The sequence below is a fragment of the Vombatus ursinus genome, unplaced genomic scaffold (assembly GCF_900497805.2).
Source record: "Vombatus ursinus unplaced genomic scaffold, bare-nosed wombat genome assembly UNPS02009205.1, whole genome shotgun sequence".
In the NCBI taxonomy this organism is placed as follows: Eukaryota; Metazoa; Chordata; class Mammalia; order Diprotodontia; family Vombatidae; genus Vombatus; species Vombatus ursinus.
The window spans coordinates 2,018,393-2,041,615 of NW_020948983.1; the positions used below are offsets into that span (position 1 = coordinate 2,018,393).

The 23,223-nt window shown below is 34.9% G+C and overlaps 1 protein-coding gene across 3 annotated transcripts in view; it reads left to right on the top strand.

The window, feature by feature from the left end:
* Window positions 1-23,223, top strand: part of RAB11FIP2 (RAB11 family interacting protein 2) — an 87,605-nt gene that overhangs the window by 51,325 nt on the left and 13,057 nt on the right. For all 3 annotated transcript variants that reach the window (XR_003568255.1, XM_027852137.1, XM_027852138.1), the window contains exon 4: window positions 20,242-20,287. Coding sequence is in view for 2 of the 3 variants with exons in the window: in XM_027852137.1 (XP_027707938.1) it covers window positions 20,242-20,287 (46 nt within the window). In the remaining variant the exon portion in view is untranslated. The remainder of the gene's footprint in view (window positions 1-20,241; window positions 20,288-23,223) is intronic.

A 23,223-nucleotide genomic window follows, 5' to 3' on the forward strand; every position in this document is an offset into this window, starting at 1 on the left:
TCCAGGGTTGTTGTGAGGATCAAATATAAAATGCTGTACTTGGCACATAGTAGACATTATATCGATACTAGTTATTGTTATTATTATCATTATCTTGTATGGCAGTAGCATAGAAAACTCTGGTAGATATTAATCCTATCATAGGGTTAGTTGTAGACAGTCTTAAATGATAGGATAAGGAGTTTATCCAGGGAGTAATTTGACAGTTTGTAAGCAAGGCATGCTGTGATCTTATCAGTGCTTTAAAAAGAATTTGGATGTAGCTTGCTGTAGTAGAAAGAGTACTGGCTCTGGAGTCAGAGGATCTGGGTTCAAATCCTACTTTTACTGATTATTATCTTAGTGACCTCAATTTATTTATTATTATTTTAGTGAGTCTCAGTTTCCTCATGTAAAAAGAGCAGGGTGGTGGCCTCTGAAGCCCTGTTAAGCTCTAAATATATGATACTGTATTCCTAAAACTAATCTGGCAGTGGTAAGCAAGATGAATTATAACAAAGTGCCAAACAAGGAGCTAGAGTAGTAGCAGAAATTAGAAGAGAAAGTAGAAATGTTAGAAAATAATCCACAGGACTGGATTATTTATTGAATCTAGCAGGCAAAACCGGAAGTTAAGTCAAAAGATAACAAGTTTTAGGCCTGTATGACAAGGAAGAATAGTGGTCCCACTAATAGAAATACACAAGTTGAGGAAAAGAACTGGTCTTGGCAGGGCAGAGATTAATTGAACTTTAAGCAGGTTGAGTTTGAGTTACTGGTAGAATGTGCAGTTGGAAATGTGTTACAGATAATTGGAAAAAAGGAACCAGAGTTTGGAAGAGAGTGGTCAGGGCTGAAAATAGAGATTTGAGATTTGAAGGTCATTTGCATAGAGAACATAGTTGAAACAATAGGAATGAGTGAGATAAGAGATTTCACAGCAAGAGAATAATGAGAAGAAAATAGGAATAGAGACAGAATTTTCTGTGGGAAGATCCTTGATTTAGAATCAAAGGACCTGGCATCAAAACCCAGCTCTTGTACTTGGTAGCTTTCAGGCTTTGGGGCAGATCACATCATGTTTCTGAACCTCAACTTCCTCATCTGTAAAATGAGGTGATCAGACTAAATTAAGGGTCCTTAACCTTTTTATTGTATCTTGAACTCCATTGTCAGTCTGGTGAAGCCTATTTAGAACTCTTCTCACGATGGTTTGTTTTTTTCAAATTTATTTAATCATTTTTAGTTTACAACATTCACTTCCACAATATTTTGAGTTCCAGATTTTCTCCCCATTTCATCCCTCCCGCCACCCCAAAATGGCACGCATTCTGAATATTCCTACCCCTAATCTGCCCTACCTTCTTTCTCGGCCTCCCTGCCCCCCTTCTCTTTCCCCTTCCCCTTCAGTTTTTCTGTAGGGCCGGATAAATTTCTATACCCCATTGCCTGTATATCTTATTTACCATTTGCATGTGAAAACAATTTTTTTTTAAACATTTGTTTTTAAAACTATGGGTTCCAAATTTTCTGCCTTTCTCCCTCCCCACCCACCCTCATTGAGAAGGCAAGCAATTTGATACAGGTTATATATGTATAGTCATGCAAAACACTTTCATAGTAGTCATGTTTTGGAAAACCATATTTCCCTTCATGCTATCCCGCCACCTATTTATTCTGTTCTCTGTTTTGACCCTGTCCCTGCTTAGAAGTGTTTGCTTCTGATTACCCCCTCCCCCAATCTGTCCTCCCCTCTATCATGCCCCTGCTCTTTTGTCCCTCCCCCCCCATTTTCCTGTAGGGTAAGATAGATTTCCATACCCAATTGAGTGTGTATGTTATTCCCTCCTTAAGCCAAATCCAATGAGAATAAGATTCACTCATTCCCTCTCACCTTCCCCCTTCCCCTCCCACTGCCTTTTCTTGTTGTTTTATGTGAGATAATTTACCCCATTCTACCTCTCCCTTTCCCCTTCTCCTAGTGTAATCCTCTCTTACCTCTTAATTTTATTCTCCAGATATCACCCGTTCATCTTCAGCTCACCCTGTGCCATCTATCTATCTATCTGTCTGTCTGTCTGTCTGTCTGTCTATCTAATACATATAATTTTTTCCCTCCAACTACCCTAATACTGACAAAGGTCTCATAAGTTACAAATACCATCTTTCCATGCAGGAATGTCAACAGCTCAACCTTAATAAGTCCCTTATGATTTCTCTTTCCTGTTTACCTCTTCATGTTTCTCTTGAATCTTGTATTTGAAAGTCAGATTTTCTGTTCAGCTCTGATCTTTTCATCAAGAATGTTTGAAAGTCCTCTATTTCACTGAATGTCCATTTTTTTCCCCTGAAGGATTATATTCAGTTTTGCTGGGTAGGTGATTCTTGGCTGTAATCCTATCTCCTTTGCCCTCCGGAATATCATGTTCCAAGCCCTGTGGCCCCTTAATGTATAAGCTGATAAATCCTGTGTTATCCTGATTGTGTTTCCACAATACTTGAATTGTTTCTTTCTGGCTGCTTGCAATATTTTCTCCTTGACCTGGGAACTCTGGAGAATTTGGCTACAGTATTCCTAGGAGTTTTTCTTTGGGGATCTCTTTCAGGAGATGATCGGTAGATTCTTTCCATTTCTATTTTACCCTCTGATTCTAGAATATCAGGGCAGTTTTCCTTGATAATTTCTTGAACGATGATGTCTAGGTTCTTTTTTTGATCATGGTTTTTAGATAGTACAATAATTTTTAAGTTATCTCTCCTGGATCTATTTTCCAGATCAGTTGTTTTTCCAGTGAGATATTTCACAGTGTCTTATATTTTTTCATTCTTGTGGTTTTTTTCAATGATGTCTTGATTTCTCATAAAGTCACTAGCTTCCAGTTGCGCCATTCTAATTTTTAAAGAAGTATTTTTTTCAGTGAGCTTTTGGACTTCCTTTTCCATTTGGCCAAAATTCTGCTTTTTAAGGCATTCTTCTCCTCATTAGCTTTTTGGACCTTTTTTGCCATTTGGGCTAGGAAGTGTTATTTTCTTCAGCATTTTTTGGGGTCTCCTTTAGCAAACTGTTGACTAGTTTTTCATGATTTTCTTACATTATTCTCATTTCTCTTCCCCAGTTTTCCTCTACTTCTCTTCCTTGCTTCTCCAAATCCTTTTTGAGCTCTTCTGTGGTCTGGGAGTGATTCATATTTTTCTTGGAGGCTTTGGATGTAGGAGCTTTGACTTTGTTGTCTTCTTCTGGTTGTATGTTTTGATCTTCTTTGTTACCAAAGAAAGATTCTGTGGTCTGACTTTTTTTGCTCCTTTGTTTGCTCATGATCCCAGCCAATCACTTGAGTTATAAACTTTGTTAAAGTAGGGGTCTGCTTCCAATGTGGAGAAAGTACTGTCCCAAGCTTTGGGGGTTTTGTGCAGTTGTTTTCAGATACTTCTAGGGATCTGTAAGTTTTCAGTTCTCCCAAGGTGGTATGATGAAAGGCAAGGTGTTTACTCCTTTCCTGGCCTTTGCTCTAGTTTATGAGTGACTACAAGCATTCTTTTCTTCCTTGGAACTGGGAGGAGGATTCCCTCTCTACCGCCTTTATAATCTCCACCACACCAGCACTCCTCCTCGCCCCAGGACCGCCACCTAGAACTGTGACCCAGATCCAAGCCCGGGCAAAGCAAGAGAATGGTGCCTCAGCAAAGAGATCCATGCAGTCCCTTCTGATCAGCCAATCTATTCCTCTTCAGTTTGTGGACCCCAATCTCCGGAAACAACCGCCACCGTGGGGCTGTGCCGTGACCACACTTTTCTCTTGCCACAGTCACAGACTTTTCCTACTGACCTTCTAAGTTGTCTTTGGTGTTTGTGGGTTGAGAAGTCTGAAAACCACCACAGCTGCCTGTGATTCAGTCCTCTGAGGCCTGCTCCATATTCGCTGAGGCCTGTTCTGCCTGCTTGCCCACGCTGAACTGAGCTTCTCTCTCCACCCAGTGCAATATACCTTTTTAATCACCCATTCAGGTTGTCTTGGGCTGGCAGTTTGTTTCATTCTGTCTTTTTGTGTGTTCTGCTGCTCTAGAATTTGTTTAGAGCCACTTTTTTTTTTTAAATAAATATTTGGATGGGTTTGGGGGAGAGCCCAAGCAAGCCACTGCTTTCACTCTGCCATCTTGGCTCTGCCCCTTCTCACAGTGTTTTTAAGGGCGTAAATCAAAATACATAGCATTACAAAGGAAACCAATCAAATTGAAATACAGTGATCAAAATATTTTATTAAAAAACAAATTCACAGATGCAGGTTAACCCTTGAACTACATGATTTTTAAGATTCACTCTGTACCTAATAAGACTTTGAGGAATACTGTATTTAAGGAGAAGGAAAATTACCATCAAAAGAGATGGAGGAGGATTGGTCAGAAAGGAAGAATAGTAGCGTTTTGCAAGAAAAACAATAATTTCTAGCATTTCCAGAAGAGGAGATGATCAGTAGTGTCATATTATGTGTACTGGTCAAGAAAAATCTAAATAAAGACTGTTTGATTCACATATTGGGAGGTTATTGGTTGCTTAGGAGAAAGTTTCAAGAAATTGAGGGGTGAAGATAAATTTTTTAAAAAAGAATTAATTTATTTATTTTTAGTTTTCAACATTTACTTCCACAAGATTTGGAGTTCCAAATTTTCTCCCCATCTAGTCCCTCCCCCTACCCCAAGATGGCATGCATTCTGAGTACCCCTTCTCCTAATCTGCCCTCCCTTCTGTCTCTTTCCCCCCCTTCTCTTATCCCCTTCCCCTTCAATTTTCTGTACCCCATTTCCTGTATATGTTACTTCTCAGTTGCATGTGAAAACAATTTTTTTTTAACTTTTGTTTTTTAAAATTTTGGGTTCCAAATTATCTCCCTTCCTCCCTCCTCACCTACCCTCATTGAGAAGACAAGCAACTCAATACAGGTTATACATGTGTAGTAATGCAAAACACTTCCATAGTAGTCATGTTGTGAAAAACTAACTATGTTTCCCTTCATCCTATCCCACCCCCCATTTATTCTGTTCTGTCTGTTGACCCTGTCGCTCCTTAGAAGTATTTGCTTCTGATTACCCCCTCCCCCAATCTGCCCTCCCCTCTATCATCCTCCTGCTCTCTTGTCCCCTTCCCCCTCTATTTTCCTGTAGGGTAAGATAGATTTCCATACCCACTTGAGTGTTATCCTCTCCTTAAGCCATATCCAATGAGAATAAGATTCATTCATTCACTCTCACCTTCCCCCGTTTCCCTTCCACTGTAAAAGCCTTTTCTTGTCTTGTTTTATGTGAGATAATTTACCCCATTCTACCTCTCCCTTTCGCCTTCTCCTAGTATAATCCTCTGTCACCCCTTAATTTTATTCTCCAGATATCACCTCTTATCTTCAACTTATCCTATGCCCTCTATCTCTCTATCTATCTCTCTATCTATATCTGTCTATCTATCTATACATACATATAATTTTTTTCCCTCCAACTACTCTAATACTGACAAAGGACTCGTGAGTTACAGATATCATCTTTCCATGCAGAATGTAAACAGCTCAGCCTGAAAAAGTCTCTTATGATTTCTCTTTCCTGTTTACCTCTTCATGTTTCTCTTGAGTCTTGTATTGGAAAGTCAGATTTTCTATTCAGCTCTGGGTCTTTTCATCAAGAATGCTTGAAAGTCCTCTATTTTCACCAAATATCCATTTTTTTCCCCTGAAGGATTATACTCAGTTTTGCTGGGTAGGTGATTCTTGGTTGTAATCCTTTCTCCTTTGCCCTCCGGAATATCATGTTCCAAGCCTTGTGGTCTCTTAATGTAGAAGCTGCTAAATCTTGTGTTATCCTGATTGTGTTTCCACAGTACTTGAATTGATTCTTTCTGACTGCTTGCAATATTTTCTCCTTGACCTGGGAACTCTGGAATTTGGCTACAGTATTCCTAGGAGTATTTCTTTGGGGATCTCTTTCAGGAGGTGATTGGTGGATTCTTTTAATTTCTATTTTGCCCTTTGGTTCTAAAATATCAGGGCAGTTTTCCTTGATAATTTCTTGAAAGATGATGTCTAGGTTCTTTTTTTGATCATGGCTTTCAGATAGTCCAATAATTTTTAAATTATCTCTCCTGGATCTAAGATAGTCCAGTAATTTTTAAATGATCTCTCCTGGATGTATTTTCCAGGTCAGTTGTTTTTCCAGTAAGATATTTGATATTGTTTTCTATTTTTTCATTCTTTTGAATTTGTTTTACAGTGTCTTGATTTCTCGTAAAGTCACTAGCTTCCAATTGCTCCATTCTAATTTTTAAGGAAGTATTTTCTTCAATGAGCTTTTGGACTTCCTTTTCCATTTGGCTAATTTTGCTTCTTAAGGCATTCTTCTCCTCTTTGACTTTTTGGACCTCTTTTGCCATTTGGGTTAGGCTATTTTTTAAGGTGTTATTTTCTTCAGTATTTTTTTTTTGGATCTCCTTTAACAAGCTGTTGACTTGTTTTTCATGATTTTTTTGCATCACTCTCAGTTTTTTCCTCTACTTTTCTTACTTGCTTCTCCAAATCCTTTTTGAGCTCTTCCATGACCTGGGAGTGATTTGTATTTTTCTTGGAAGCTTTGGATGTGGGAGCTTTGACTTTGTTGTCTTCTTCTGGTTGTATGTTTTGATCTTCTTTGTCACCAAAGTAAGATTCTATTGTCTGACTCTTTTTGCACTGTTTCCTCATGATCCCAGCCAATCACTTGAGTTATAAACTCGTTGTTAAGGTGGGGTCTGCTTCCAGTGTGGAGAATGTACTGTCCCAAGGGGTTTTGTGAAGCTGTTTTCAGAGATACTTCTAGGGACCTGTAAATTTTCAGTTCTGCGAAGGTGCTATGATTAAGAGCGAGGTGTTTACTCCTTTCCTGGCCTTTGCTCTGGTCCATGAATGACCACAAGCACTCTTTTCAGTCTTGGCACTGTGAGGAGGATTCTTTCTCCACAGCCACTACAAGCTCTCCCATGCCAGCGCTCCTCCTCACCCCAGGACTGCCACCCAGAACTGTGACCTAGATCTAAGCACGGGCAAATCAAGAGAATCCTCCCTCAGCAAAGAGATCCCTGCAGTGCCCCTCTAATCAGCCACGTTATTCCCCCTCAGTCTGTCTGCTAGAAGCTCGGGAGGCAGCCGACGCACTTGGGGGCTGGGGCTGGGACCCTGTGCTTCTCTCTCACCACAGAAACAGACTTTTCCTACTGACCTTCTCAGTTGTCTTTGGCGTGCATGGTTTGAGACATCTGGAAACCACCACAACTGCCTGTGATTCAGTCCTCTGAGGCCTGCTCCAGGTTCACTGAGGCATGTGCACCCATGCTGAACTGCATTCCTCTCCCAGCCTGGTGCGATATACCTTTCTGATCAACTCTCCAGGTTGTTTTGGGCTGGAAATTTGTTTCACTCTGTCTTTTTTGTGGGTTCTGCTGCTTTAAAATTTGTTTAGAGCCAATTTTTTTTATAGGTATTTGGAGGGGTTTGGTGGAAAGTTCAAGCAAGGCACTTCTTTTACTGGCCATCTTGGCTCTACCTTATCTGAAGATAGATTTTAAAGGACTGATTAAGAGTAGAGGATGGAAATAATAAACTTATTTTCAGAAATTTTGGAATTAAGGAAAAGAAATAACATGATAGCTTGAGGAGAGCCAGTATATGGACTTGTTTACCTTAAATTTCTTTTGTTAAGCAGATTTAATATGCAAACCCACTTCTGATTTCTGTAGAAATATTGATTGAAATTCCTCCCTCTTACTGAAAGTGCATCCTTTGTCATTGCAGTTGAAGCTCATCTTTTCTGGATTTGTTATTTCAAGATACAACTTGATTTCCTTTACTTTTTTAGAATATAATTTTCTGGGTTTTTTTTTTCCCTCTTTCATTCCCATTTACCAGAGAATAGTTTTGAACTATTGGGATTGTTTCTTTGATGTGTAAAAGACTTCTTCACTATTTGCCACTTGCTTTATGTTGATGTTTTAAAGCTCCACCATTAATATATAAGGGCAAATTAAGTTTTACACTTTCTTTGTGTTGCCAAGGGGAGTTTTCTGTCAAAAAATATTTTGCCCTCTTTCTAAGTGGACAGTGGTTTCCTAATATATGATGTTTTGGCTTTTTATTTCCTATTTTTCTGTGAGACAAATAATTCACAAATCTCTGTTTTCAAGATAGAATCTGAGGCCCCTACATACCATAGGAATTGGTTTTGCCTCTTGATTTTGCTTTGACAAAGAATCATAGAATTTTAGAGTTGGAAAAGTGTAACCAGTCCATTAAAGAAATCCCTGGGTATGTATTATACCAAGTAAATAACTATTGTTTTAGGTAGTCTAATTTTGGTTCTAATTGCTATCCTTATTTCTTTAATGTTTTGATCATTCTTTTGAATGATTCTTTAGGTTTTTAAATGGTTCCAATTTCTCTTGTTATAAGATTTTGTGTGCCATCTGGGGTCTTCACATTTTTTTTTAACCTTTTTTCCTTATTTGTTTATTTTTTTTCACTTTTATCCATATCTTCTAATTTTTCTGTGAGTTTTTTTTGACTGAATTCTTCTCTTTTATCTATTTATTTTTACCCTTTTGACACATTTCTCACTATTTCAAGATAAAAGAAGGAACAGGGCTTTACATCTTGATCAGTCATCTTACAATCTTATCCCTTTTCTCATGTCACCTTTTTTACAGGTAAGACTCAGAGAACTTAAGTGACTTGCCTGTCTATTTAGTTAGTTTCAGAGGTGACATAGGAACCCATGGTTCCTACTCCAAGTATTACAGTGGTTTACTGTGAGGCTGGGATTTGTGGGAAACCAACTAAAATCATTAATTCCTCCCTCCCCCACCTCAAATCTTCCTCACTTCCAAAATTTTCTATTCCTGTTAAAGACACTGCCATCCTTCTAGTCTTTCTTTAGTATTATCTTCAATTTCTTACTCTCCCTCACCCTCATATCCAATCATTTGCCAAATCTTCCTGTTTTTATCTTCACCGCTGCATCTCTAAAATCTGATCCTTTCTTTTTACTCACACAGCTAATATTTTTGTTAAACCCTCATCACCTCTCACCTACATTATTGCAACAGCTTCCTAATTTCTGTTTTAAGTCTCTCACCATATCAGTCTCTTATGTACACTGCTGCTAAAATAATTTTCCTTAAGTTCAGAACTGACCAAATGGTTTCCCTACACTATCAACTCCAGTGACTTCCTATTACATCTGGGATAAAATATAAACTCCTTTTAGCTTTTTAAGCTACATATAACCTGGTCCAATTTATCTTTATAGCATTCATGTTACTTCCCCTCACCTCTGTGATCCATCTAAACTAGCATTCTCTCTGTTTATCATATATGACATGCCATCTTTTCATCTCCCATTCCCACATTCCTGGAATGTACTCCTTCTTCACTACAAAAAGTGCTGCTGTAAATATTTTGGAAATATAATATTTCTTTTTATCCTTGATTTTTTTCATGCTAAATGCCTCACAATAGAATCTCTGCATCGAAACATATGGACATAGTTACTTTCTTAACATAATTCTAGTTTCCAGCGTGGTTTGCCTAATTCACAGTTCCACCAGTAATGTATAGTGTGCCTGTCTCTCTGTAGCCTGTAAGGCATTGACTGTTCACATGTTTTCTCATCCTTTTTGCTATCTTGTTACTGTAAGTTAGAACCTCAGAGTTGTTTGGATTTGCATTTCTCTATTATCAGTGATTTGGAGCACTCTTTAATATGATTGTTAATAGTTTATAATTTTTTTGTATTATTCATATTCTTTGACCACTAATCCGCCTAAGAATGGAAGCTAGGTAGCGAAGTAGATAGAATGCTGGGCCTAGAGTCAGAAAGATTTCTCTTCCTGTCTTCAAATCTGGCCTCAGACACTTTCTAATTGTGTGACCCTGAGGAAGTCAAACCTTGTTTGCCTCAGTTTCCTCATCTGTAAAATGAGCCAAAGAAGGAAATGGCAAACTGCTCTAGTATCTTTGCTAAGAAAATCCCAAATGGAGTTGTGAAGAGTCAGACACAGCTGAAAAAATGACTAAACAACAAATAGCTGCTTAAAAATAGTTTGAAATTTTGTGTATTTCTGCTAATTGCCTGCTACCAATGTCAGAGATTACATTCAAAGATTTTTTTGGTTTGTTGCTTCCTTTCTTTATTTCATTAATTTTGTTTGTGCAAAAGTCTTTTGCTTTCATGTGATTTAAATGATCTGATTTTTTTTCCCCCTTTTTTTTGGTAATTCCTCTATCCCTTATTTGATTAAGAATTCTTTCCCAAGCATAGTAATAGCAATGAAAGGTAGAAATCTGATCAGATTCTCTCTTTTTTTTTTTTAGGTCACATCAGTTTTGAGTTATTGTGATAAAGTATATAGTATAAGATTCTGCCCTAAACCTAATTTCTGCCAGATTGCTTTCCAGTTTCCTTGCAGTTCTTGTCATATAAAGAATTCTTTCCTAGGTAATGTATCTTCTGGTTTATTGAATATTAGGTTATAGAGTTTTAAAATTATTTCTCATTCTTCCTTGCCTATCTTGGTCCACTGATTGATTTTCTTTCTTTATATACATTGCCAGAGAGTTTTGATCAGTCTGTTTTGAATTTCTGAATCCTGAATCTTCAGTCTTCCCCCTTTTTCATTGTTTCTCTCAATATTGTAGGTTTTTTTCTTCCTTCAAATAAATTCTAATATCTATTTCTATAAATTATTCTTTGGTTAGTTTGATGGTATAATGTCAAATCTCTAAATTTATCTAGGTAGTATTGTCATTTTTATTATATTGACACATCCCTGTGATGATCATTAAATATATCTCCAATTATTTTTGTTGATCTGTTTCTTTGAGAAATAGCTTTTAATCGTATATAAATGTCATTAAATTTGCTTTGTACTTTGATTCCTAGATATTTTTTGTAGTTATTTTGAACAGTATTTTTCTTTCTATTCTCTTCTGGATTTTGTTACTTATATTTGAAATCCTGTTGATCTTTGTTGGCTTATTTTGTGTGTTATTGTTTTGAAGTCATTAACTGGTAATTCCCCAGAATTTTCTAAATATACCATCATATGAAAACCATGTTATCAGCAAAGAGGTATACTTTTTGACTTCTCTTTGATTGTACATAATTATATAGGTATAGCTTTCATTTCTTTCTCTTGTCTTATTTATATTATTAACATTTTTAAAACTGTATAAGCAGAGTGAGGAAAGAGCAATTCTTGCTTCATTCCAGAACTTATTAGAGAAACTTCAGTACTTTTCCATAATTAAAATACTCCTTTGATTTTTGATGGACATTTTATCATATTCAAAAAGACGCTTCTTTGTGTTGTGTAAGTTTTTTTTTTAAAGCATAAGTGCGTGTTGTACTTTGTCAAGCTTTTTCTGTACCTATTGATGTTATGTTTCTTATGTTTTTGTTTTTGATTTGAATTGTTTTTAGTAATACTGAACTTGTATCCTTGATAGAAATCCAACTTGATCATAGTAAAGGATTTTTTTGGTATGTATTGTAGTCTTCTTGACAGTTTTATTTAAAAGTTTTTAATCAGTATTCATCATTAATATTCATCTGTCCTTTCTTTGCTATATATTTCCTTGGTTTAGTTATTGGGACATATTTATCTCTTAAAAAGAGATCAGTAGAATGTTGTCTTTTTTTTCCCCCAGTTTTTGAGACTAATTTGTGTAGTATACGTATTAATTAGAGCAGCTATATGCTGCAGTGGATAGAGTGCCTGGAGTCAGGAAGACTGATCTTCTGAGTTCAGATCTGGCCTCACTTACTTGTGACCCTGGGTAAGTCGCTTAACCCTGTTTGCTTCAATTTCCTCATCTGTAGAATGAGTTGGAGAAGGAAATGACAAACCACTCCAGTATTCTTGCCAAGAAATCCCCAAATGGGGTCATGAAGAATTGGACAGGACTGAAAATGACTGAACAATACATAGGTATTGATTATCCTTTTAAAATTTGATAGAATTCTCCTACAAATCCATTTGCGTACAAATTCTTTCCCTGCACAACTCCCTCCCTTTCCTCCAACCCCCAGTGACTTTTTTTATAACTAATTCTAATTGCATTCCTGAGATTGGAATATTTAAGATCTCTATTTTTCTTCTCTTAATTTGAATATTTAATGTTGTTATCAGCTCTTTTCATGTCCAGCTTATCTATTTTTCTTCTAATTTTCAAGATTTTTTCTTCTCTGTTTATTTTGAATTTGCTGGGTTTCTAAATTTTTATTAACATTCAATTCAGAAAGCTTCTCTTTCTATTTTGTTAATGTATTATAATAATAATTAGCATTTATATAGCACCATGAAGGTTTCCAGAATGCATTTTTTACATGTTATCTCATTTCATCCTCACATCAACCATGTGAGGTAAATGGTATTATCCCCATTTTACAGATGAGAAAACTGAAGCTGCAAGAGATGTAATGATTTACCCAGGGTCACTAAGCTGGGAATGGTCTAAAGCAGAATTTGAATTTAGTTTTTCTTGATTCTAAGTCTAACCCAATATGCACACATTCTGTGGGATATAATTTTTCTTCTGTGAACAGTTTAGCTTAAATTTTAGTATATTGTTTCATAATTTTCATTGTTTTTTACGGTTATAAGCAGCTGTTTCTGTGATTTGTTCTTTAACCTACTCATTTAGGATTAAGTTTCCATATAGGAGATTGGTCATAAGACTAGCAAGATGGAACAGGAGACTTTTTCAAGTCACCATGAACTCTCTAAAAAAAATCAAGAGGAATTATATTCCAGACGGAGTGGGGAAAGGGGGAAAGGAATAAGCATATATATAGTGCCTAATGTATTCCAGGTGCTGTGCTAAGTCTTTTTTTTTTTGAGGGTTTTTTTGTGTGTTTCTGTTTTTTTTGTGTTTGTGTTTTTTTTTTTTGTTTGTTTGTTTTGTTTTTGTTACTTTTTTCTTTTTTTTGGTGAGGCAGTTGGGGTTAAGTGACTTGCCCAGAGTCACACAGCTAGTAAGTGTTAAGTCTGAGGCTGGATTTGAACCCAGGTCCTCCTGACTCCAGAGCCAGTGCTCTATCCACTGTGCCACCTAACTGCCCCACTTTTTTTTTTTTAATGAACACATATCTCATTTGATCCTCATAACCCTGTGAGGTGGGTGTTACTATTATTCCCATTTTATATTGAGGAAACTGAGGTTAAGTGACTTGCCCAGTGTTATACATACAACCAATAAGTGTTTGAGTCCAGATTTAAACTTGGGTCCTCCTGACTCCAAGCTCAGCTGGCTGTCCAATACCACTGCATGCCTTAGGTAAAGCAATTACAGCTGTTTCTGCAGGCAAAGAAACTAAGAAGCCCACAAAGTTAATAGCCTTATTATTTAGCAGTGAAGAATGCTAATTCCTAACATAATTGCTCAGCACCCTCTTCACCCAGCCTCCTTGCTGTGGAGGGTATATGTTATACAACTTACTAGCTTGTCTTCCCAGATCCATTTAAGTGGTCCTGCTACTGCTGAAGTCTGTCCCGTATCCCCTTTCTCTTCCCTCACCCCAGTATTCTTTTGCAATAAGTAGTAGACCACAACTCTTCCAGATACTTACAGAATAAGGGGAGGTATAGTGGGTGGTACCATGTTCTGCCTGGGGAATCTGCTCTCAGAGAACTAAAGAACTGAGGCAACTGGAATAGGGCACCCATGTGTGGATTGTACCATGCCTGAAAGAAGATTGACTGGCATTTAGCTCGGGTCAGTATGGTCCTCCCAGAAGTTATTAGGGGAGGGACTGTGTCTGATGATAAATGAATCCCCAAAGTGGGTGAGGGTTGAGACAGCTTTGAGGTCCAGCTCTGCAAATAGGAGTCAGAAAGTAAGTCAAGAGAGGAATATAAGGGAAAAGCCCCATACTGCCAAAGTTCTCAAAAGGAAGAAAACTTGGATAAATCAACAAGTAAGATAATAAAATCAGAAAGCTGGTACCGAAACATCTAAAAGATTGCAGACATCTCTAAATATAGTAAGACAAAGGAAATTGAATCAACACATGATAAAACATAGAATTGCATTTCAAAGAAAGCATGAAACTGCACTAGAATATTCCAGAATGGTTCAAGAGTCAAAGCAGAAACTTGAGAGAAGAATTTAGACGAGATCAAAATGGCAGAACTTAGACCTGCACAGAAGAGGTGGTTATCAGAATACAGAATTTTAAGTCCCTTCAAAGAAACAAAAGAATAAACAACAGATTGAGAATACAGATATGCTATAGTGAATGGCAATCTAGAAGAAGAAAAACAAAAAGCAATAAGTAAAAGAATGCCTATTCTTTAGGCAAGCACCATACATTAACCTTGAAGACAGGATGGGTAGATATCATAGGCATCTGAGAAGAGAATAACAAGTAAAAAAAAACAAACTGAATATCATAATGCAAGAAATAATGTAGGAAAGCTGTCTAGACCTTCTCCATACCTGGGGGGAGGGGAAGGGCAACAACAAAAGACTCCATAGACTGCCAATTGGGAAAACAGTACCAACAAAACTCTGCTTCAAACTCCCCAGACGGATAGTGGTTAATATACTAGGGACACACAGCAAATTCTGCAAGTTAAAAGAAGAAAGACTTTGAAATATAAAGGAAAAGAAATTCAAATAACACAAAGCTATTCTGCACTCACCAGAGACTGTAGAAGGGAATGGAACATATTCTGAAAAGCAGGAAAGTTCCAGTCTATATTGAAGTTTTTTTTTTGCGTGGGTCCCCTGTGTTGATTGTATTTTCATTTTATTTTGGTGTAGTAGAAAGATGGATTCCAAGTCAGGAAAACCTAGCTTCAAGCCTCATCTCTGACACAAGCTGGGGGACACATAGGAAGTTATTTAATCCCTCAGTGTCGCAGAATTTTAAGTTTTACAGAAAAGCCAGATCTGCATTGCTAGAGGAAGTTCCTTACTCGTAGCTCTGTACCTTGATGAAATCACAAGTGTGATTTTCAAAATAGTTTGTAAAAGATGTGATTTGTTATTCTGTGCCTTAGTACATGGCCTCTTTTTGTAAAGGTATTGTGTGATGCTGAGAAATATGTGTAGTCTTCAAAAAATCTTTCGGCACTGAGTTCTCCCAGTTTGTTCAGTTCTGTATTTTGCTTTTTATCATTAGATTTGTCCAGCTTTGAGAAAGGAGTTACCCACTATTATTGCATACTGGATACTCTTTTTAAAATAATATTGTATTTTTTCTTCATTACATGTAAAAACAGTTTAGCATCTGACTTTTTTTTTTAAGGTTTTGAGTTTCAAATTTTATTCCTTCCTTCCTCCCCTCCCCCCTCCTTAAGACAGTAAGAAATCTGATATAGGTTATACATGTGTAATCATGTGAAACATTGCCACGTTAGTCATTTTTTTTTTTTTTGGCAATTGGGATTAAGTGACTTGCCCAGGGTCACACAGCTAGTAAGTGTCAAGTGTTTTGATCTGAGGCCGGATTTGAACTCAGGTCCTCCTGACTTCAGGGCTGGTGCTCTATCCACTGCACCGCCTAGCTGCCCCTATTAGTCATATTTTCAACCAGCATAATTGTTACTCTGGCAAAACCACAGTTCTTTAGAGCCTCAACTCTTCATGGTAAATAAGTGGATACATTCCATGAGATATAAGTTAAAGGTGATAATTTTCTTCTGATTTCACATTTTTCATGCCCTGTTTGGGAATGGACAAATAACTGATGGGAAAGAATATAATTTTGATTCAGGGAAATGTTTCAGATGAGAAATTTTAATAGATAACATTAACTAATAGCATTAATTAGGTTCAGCTACTTTGTTAATTACAACTATTGCTTTATTAATGGCAACAGTATTGTGCTTCATATATATATGATCTAGATTATGATAAAATGTGTAATCTTAAAAAGTACTTTATTCTAGAAGAACACTAAATGCTATGTATTTAGTAAAAGATCAATAATCCTTTAAAAGGTAATATATCCGGTAAACATTTTTTTGCTTTAATTGTGTTTTATATTAGGGAATTTCTAGAAACCAATTCAATGTTTTTTTTGAATATATTTTTATTCTTATATATTTTTATTCTATAAAAGAACAAGTTATTTGTTCTTTCTTTTAAAAACTCCACCCCCTATTTAGCTTTTATATAAAGAATTTGTAGAAAATCTCTAATACTAATTGTAATGTTTTGGCTGTTACTACTATGATTATCTGTAATACTTTATAAAGACTGATTCATCTGACCTACTCACATAAAACTGTTTTTCTGTATTCATTAAAAAGTGGATAAACAATGCTAATTTAAGGACTCATTATTTTAAAAAATTCCTGAGACAATTTATACATTCGGAATTTTAAATGTCAAATAATTTTTTCAACAGAAATTTTCAGTCATCATAAGATTTCAACATCTTAGTTTGCTACAGAATGTTTTATTAATTTAAACTTTTTTTGCAGGAATCCTTTAGTACTTCAAAATTTAAATTTATTATCCTAAAATTCAGTATAAACGACATTTGTATACTTTAGTACCTCACAATTTATTCTATATACTCTTAAAAACACCGTTCTTTTAACCTGTCAGCAACTCAGTTGAGCAGTCAAATTGTATTATTCAATATCTTGTCTGACATGAGGACAGCATGCTGAAGAGAAAGATATCACAAATTGGTGCCACACTTTGATAAATAAAGACATTTTATTTTTCACCAAGCTAATTCAATCCAGTTCAGTTAACTCATTTTTTTCCCCTTTAAGGACAGATCAAAAAAGGCAATCTGTGAATGACTGAGTTCATCATGTGTTTGACACATCAGTGTGAGAATAAAAAGCAGACTATGAGGGAGGGTTCCTGTCTTTACATTTAGACAATACCCGATAAAAAAGGCCTCTCGCTCAGATCTCCTTTATGTAGTAAGAAGGACAGAATGTCTCAGATCACTGTTAAAAACAGGTATAAGGGAAATTAACTAGGACTTGATTCACTAGATGCCTTTTCCCTTTTGGTTGTTACCTTATTCTAATATAATCATCCTAAAGTATTCTCATGTTTTTCATGGGGTTGTTGGCTTTCACATGAGTTACAAAATCCGTAGGCTTAGATAGGCTGGGCTCCCAATTTTTCACCACTTTAAGTTATTTTGCCTTTTAGATATTTTATATTCACTTATATATTCTTTGTATTTTTTCTTAATATCAAAGGAGCAAATTAAAAAAAAATGTGTAACTGCTATAAAGCCAAGTAGAATAAAATAAGTGAGAGCACATCCAATTTCCATTAAAAATGTTTAGTTCTTATGAAATTATTAAAACCAGATTTTTCTGGGTCTCTTTTGTTTTTACATCATCTGTATTTTGCCCTGAAACTTTTCCTCTCGACCATCCCCAAGAGGTATCCTTTATAGTACAGAATATTCTTAAAAAGAGGAAGAAAAAAAAAATCAGGAAAAGCAGTCAATACATCAGAAGAAGGGGGGGGGCACCTGCAGTGGTTGGAGCTCTGGCCTTGGAATTAGGAAGACCTGAGTTGAAATGCGGTCTCAGACACTAGCTGTGTGACCCTGGGCAAGTCACTTAACCATGATTGCCTCACCAAAAAAAACAAAAACAAAACAAAAAAACCACAACCTGCCATCATATGCAGTGTTGCACACTAGTGGAACCCCAACCTTTTTAGAAGAGGTTAGGGAAGATGTCTTCTCATATTTTGTATTTAGACCTAAGCGTCTTGTAATTTCACAATGTTCTGTTTCTAGTGGTTGTTTCCATTTACATGATAATCATTAGCAGCACTGTTTTCATGGCTCTGCTTACTTCACTTTAAATCAGTTCATGTAAGTTTTTCTGTGCTTCTCTGTATTTATTATAGCCATTTTTTTTACAGCATAAAAAATGTTTCATTATATTTGTATGCCACAATTTCTTTAGCCATTTCCCCAATCAATGATCACCTACTCTGTTTCTAGTTCTTTGATACAAGAAGTGCTGCTTCAGATATTTTGGTATTTATCGAGTCTTTTTTTTTGTTGTCAGTAGTCTTCTTGGAATATGTCTAGCAGTGTAATCTCTGGGTCAAAGGTTATGGATATTTTAGCTACTTTATTTGCTTAATTCCAAATTACTTTCTAGAATGGTTGTACTAAATTATAACTCTTACAACAGTGTATTCGTTTACTTGTTATTTAACAGCTCCTACAACATAGACCACTTCCATTTTATGTCATTTTGCCACTTTGCTGGGTATGATGTGAAACCTCAGAGTTGTTTTGATTCTCATTTCTGTTATTATTAGTTATTTAGAGCTCTAATGAACTTATAAATGTGATATGTTATTGATGCTTTTATCATAATATAAAACTTGTTTTATTATTTGAGGAAGTAAGTGTAAATCAAATATGAACAACCCAATTAATATGTGCATATGTGTGTCCATCTGTCCCTCTCTCTCTCCATATATACAAATATAACATATTTGTATAGCTGAACACTAACAGTGTGAAACTAGCCCATAGCAGCATAGAGCCAGACTTTGCTTAAGATTCTTATTTTTTTTTTTTTTTGCCTGAAAGGTTGATTTCTTATGTTATTTATTCTCATATCTTTCACCTTTTTTTCTAACAAATATGATCAATACCAACATCACACTTTTGAGTCCAAGCCTACAGTCAGTGCCTTAAAAAGGCCACAAGTAGCATTATATTTTATATCTGCTTCTTATGACTCCTTTAATTATCTGGTCCTCAGTTCACTTATTCCATTTTCTCAAAAGATGTAACACCTCACAACTCTTTACCTTCCATCCCGCAATTACATTTGATATGCATTATATGTAATTTTCTTATTTGATCCATGTGTTAAATGTTTAATCTTAATTAATATCGCTATATTTTTGTTGCCCATCTTGAATTTTAAATTGGATGGAAGAGCATATAAATTACTTGCTTTATACATTAGCTAATATAACCTGGTCCAATAATAAAGCAGTTCTGAACTCATGGTGTTATAGTATTGCAGTATCTCCTTGCCTAGGCCTGATAGAGATCCCTTAGTATCTACTGGGAGTTAATGTATGTTGGGCAAAAAATACCATCATCTTGATATTGAGGCTAGTTAATAACAAATAAAACTTGACGAATATGGTGGTTTGTTTGGGGATTATAAAACCTTTACTTTATGCCATGTGAATTTATGGAATGTGCTATATATAATGAGATGCTTTTATTATATATCTATATGTGTATATATATATTATATAGAGAGATGCTTTTAAAAAGTAACATAGTTAACATACACATAGACAAACATAGTAACATAGTTTATGTAGATTTAGTGTTTGATGTCTACATTCTTTATGTAGATCTCCCAAAAGTTAAGAAGTAAAATTAATAGCATACCCACAATCCATTTTAATTCAGTAATAGCAAACTTATTAAAAGCACAAGAGGTTTCCCCAGGGCTCAATGTTATGCTTTGTAGAAGGTGCAGTAGTTTTAAGTAACCAATGAAAATAATTGGTACCTACACAATCAATTGCATTTATCTCTTAAATAAATTGTTGGTTATTGTTCACTTCTTAAAGGACAGGCTTTATGGCAAAAGATTATTGTTACATTTAGAAATAAGCCTAATTTCTTCTCTTTTATTATTTTTTAGTCTGAATATTTAATTTTAAGGCCAGTATAAAGAAATACTTATGCCAAGAAGTGGTCTATACAACTCAGTATTGAGTCTTAGCAGTAGAATGATACATGGAAGATTAATTTTTGCTGAGATTAGACCTATGAATTAGAGGACTTTTGCCTCATTATTTTAATATCTTTGAAGTCCCAAACTTACTTAATTCTCCATAGATTCATATAAAAATATCCTGAGATACATGTGTCTTCTAGTGTTGCAGATATGGTATTAATAATATTAAATGTATAAATTTCATTTTTGTAAAGTATCTCTGTAGTTAATATTATTTTTACATTTGTATTTACTGCTTCAGGAGCAATAGATTTGACTCTTCATTTCTGAGGTGTACATAAATATACAATGCTTACCTCCAGATTTTAAATTTTAAGAGATAGTTTATGAATGCTATCATTGCTTTCCTTGTATTTGTTATTATTTAAGATATCACAGAAATTGCTTTGATATTGGTTTTAAAGAGTATAATTTTGCATGCAATGTAAGCTATATCTACTATTTGACATTTATGTATATTTTTTCTTACTCAGTTTTCATATGAAACCAACAAGCAGTGAAGATCTCAGGAAAATACTGGTGAGTAACAGCATTGTGAACTATTGAAATTTTTCTTTATTACTAGAGTTAAGTTACTAAAGTTCCTATAAAATAATATGAGAGTACAAAAAATGCCTTATGTATTACATGTAACAGGAAGTGGGATTCATAATGGCTATAAAATTTTTAGTAAATAGTATAATTATAGTAGAAGAGTTTTGAATACGTATTTCTTTTGTCTTGATATTGGTTTAAAGATAAAGTGAATATTTGTGTGTATATGTGTGTTCAAGAATATGGAAATGACAGTTGCAACAACGTTTTTGTTCATTATAATATGGATAACTTTGAAGCAAGAATAGTACTTGAATAACCTGAGTATCATATATGAAAAGCATTAGTTAATCTAGTGTCTGCCAATTCAAGACTAGATCTTCTTGCAAATACATTTGCTTTTTGCTCTGATGGCGAAGATTGTAAGTGTTCTAAGTATTCTATTTCCCTTTGAAAACTTTTGTAATCAGATGTATCTAGTGCCAGAATAAATACTTTTCCCAGTATTGAATATTAACATTTGCTCAATTTATTTCTTCTGGTTTTACTCCCCTTCTGTATAGTTGGGTCTATTGTAAGGTTATTGCTTAAAGTTGGATTTTATTTGTAACCAGCTTAGCACATCTTAAAATAAGTGATGAGCTGCTTTAGGAAAATGTGGATAAGTGTGGCCATGGTCTTGGTGTAAAAGTTCTCCCTGAATCTGGGGCTCTAATCCAAGAGGCTTGAAATTAGTTTGTGCTTAATGTGTATGATGTAGATGAGTAATGGTTTTTAAAAAGTGATAAATCACAATTTATGTGATGTAATATGCTTATAAGAAATGATGGATTTATTAGGGCTTATAGACTACTCAAAATATTTTCTTTTAATTCTCAGGCTATACAGAAAGTATTATAGAAGCAGTATGACTTTGTGCCATTTATGTAAATGAGTTATGTTTTAATATTTCATAAAAACCTAAGTTTCTATATATAATAGACTGATAGGAAATGTCAGAATATGTGAAGTCAGCTTTAGATCAGATAGTAAACTGAATTTTATCAGCCAGTTACTTAATCTCAAACAAAATAAAACATCAAAAAATTAACTTAACATGGTAGCTATTGTCTCTAAAGTAAACTTAATTACAATTTCTATGTGCTTGTAAATGTACTTCTCCAGCTCATGTAATTCATTACTGTAAAAGCATCCTTAGAATTCTTTAAAGAAATAAAACATGAAAATTGTTTTATTTAAAGGATTTAAAGGTGATAAAAGAATTCCTTGATGTGTGATTATTTTTCTTTGGAATACTAACTATCCTTAATGACAGTTAAAGGATTACTAGGTGTTGTTAAGTTAATGCAAGATATAATTAAAAGGAGAAAATACTTCCTCATACTGGTTATTGTTTTTTGAGGAAAAAGTATTTGAAAAATTTTTATGAAGATTATACGATGTTTGAAGTAATTTATATTAAGTTCTCCAATAATAGCAATCCACCAGGTTATTTTTTTCCCTCTGGACATAGTGTTTTGTAATTAAGTTTGTATGTCTTATATTCTGGTGCCAACACCTGTCTCTGAAAGCACAGTGTTTAAACAGGAGCAGTAGCCAGTTGAAAGGGCAGTGTGAGCTCTTTAAGGCCTAATTAAGAACTGAAAGGGAGATCAAGGGAGTAGGACAAAAGATGTGAAAGTAGCTGAGATGATATTCCCAGAGCAAAGTTCCTCATTAGAACAATAATGAGATGATCAGAGAATGCCAAGCCTTCATCTTATCTCTCTCTCTCTCCTCTAGTTGCCTTGGATGTCAGTTAGTACCCCACCAATATTTGGTTACCAGGACAACCTTTCTTTAAATCTTTAGCTATTTTGAGTCCTGGTAATTTGCTTTTGTTTAAATTTAAGTATTAAAAAAGATACACATTTCTTAGTTAAAAATGTAGAAATTTACGCATAAAGGAAAATATAGATTTTCTAGGAAACCAATGTCTTATGAATGTGTATGTTAATATAAAAAATTCAGAGTAGATAACATTCGTAATAGTTTCATTATTCTTTCACTCCATCCTCAAATCCTTAAAATATTCTTATTATCTCCATGTGGGGATTTTATTGGTGGGATGGGATGGGAAGATGGTTTGCATTGGATTTCAGCATAAGAAAACATCTTAAAAACATGTGCTATGTGGCATAAACTAGGAAACAATGTAGAACAATTAGGAATTGCATTGAATGCTTGTTTTAGAGTTTTGCCAGATTATATTTTTCCCAATATTGGCTCTTTTCCAAAGATAGTACATAAACTATTTTTAGATGATTAGAAGAATTTTATATTTGAATTCCAATTTAGCTTAATAATACTGCTAATATTGCTCTGTTTGTAGATAAATATATTTATGACCCAGTGGATCCCTGCATTTTAATTTTATTCACAAGTGAATATTTTTGCATCTTTACAATGTAAAATGATCTTTTTTCAGGTTTAGTATCAGGCAATATAAAAATCTTTTCTAAAAATAGAATTGCATAGTTTTTTCTAACCTGGAATAAAATCTCGAACTAAGATCCAACTGTGTTTTTAATTACTCTGTATTCTTTTCCAGAACATAGCTCATAATACATGTGTTTCTAAGATGTTTTCTTACTGCAAAACTTCATGCAAGATTTCTGGGGCATAATACTCACATAGACACAGGAAAGCTCCAGGAAATATACTCAAAAGTTTATCTAGTAGAAGCTGTCTTTTTTGGTAATGGTTTTACTTCCTGGAAGTCTATCTATATCTTAATATGTATTGGTTCTCACAGAGTTTTAGAACAATCAGTTATTTGGGGAAATTAAATTTCCACATGCTAATATTTTGGTCCTGGTTAATTTAAACTTCTGATCATTAAAACAGTCTTGAAATCTATTATTGCTTCTGTTTTCAGTGTC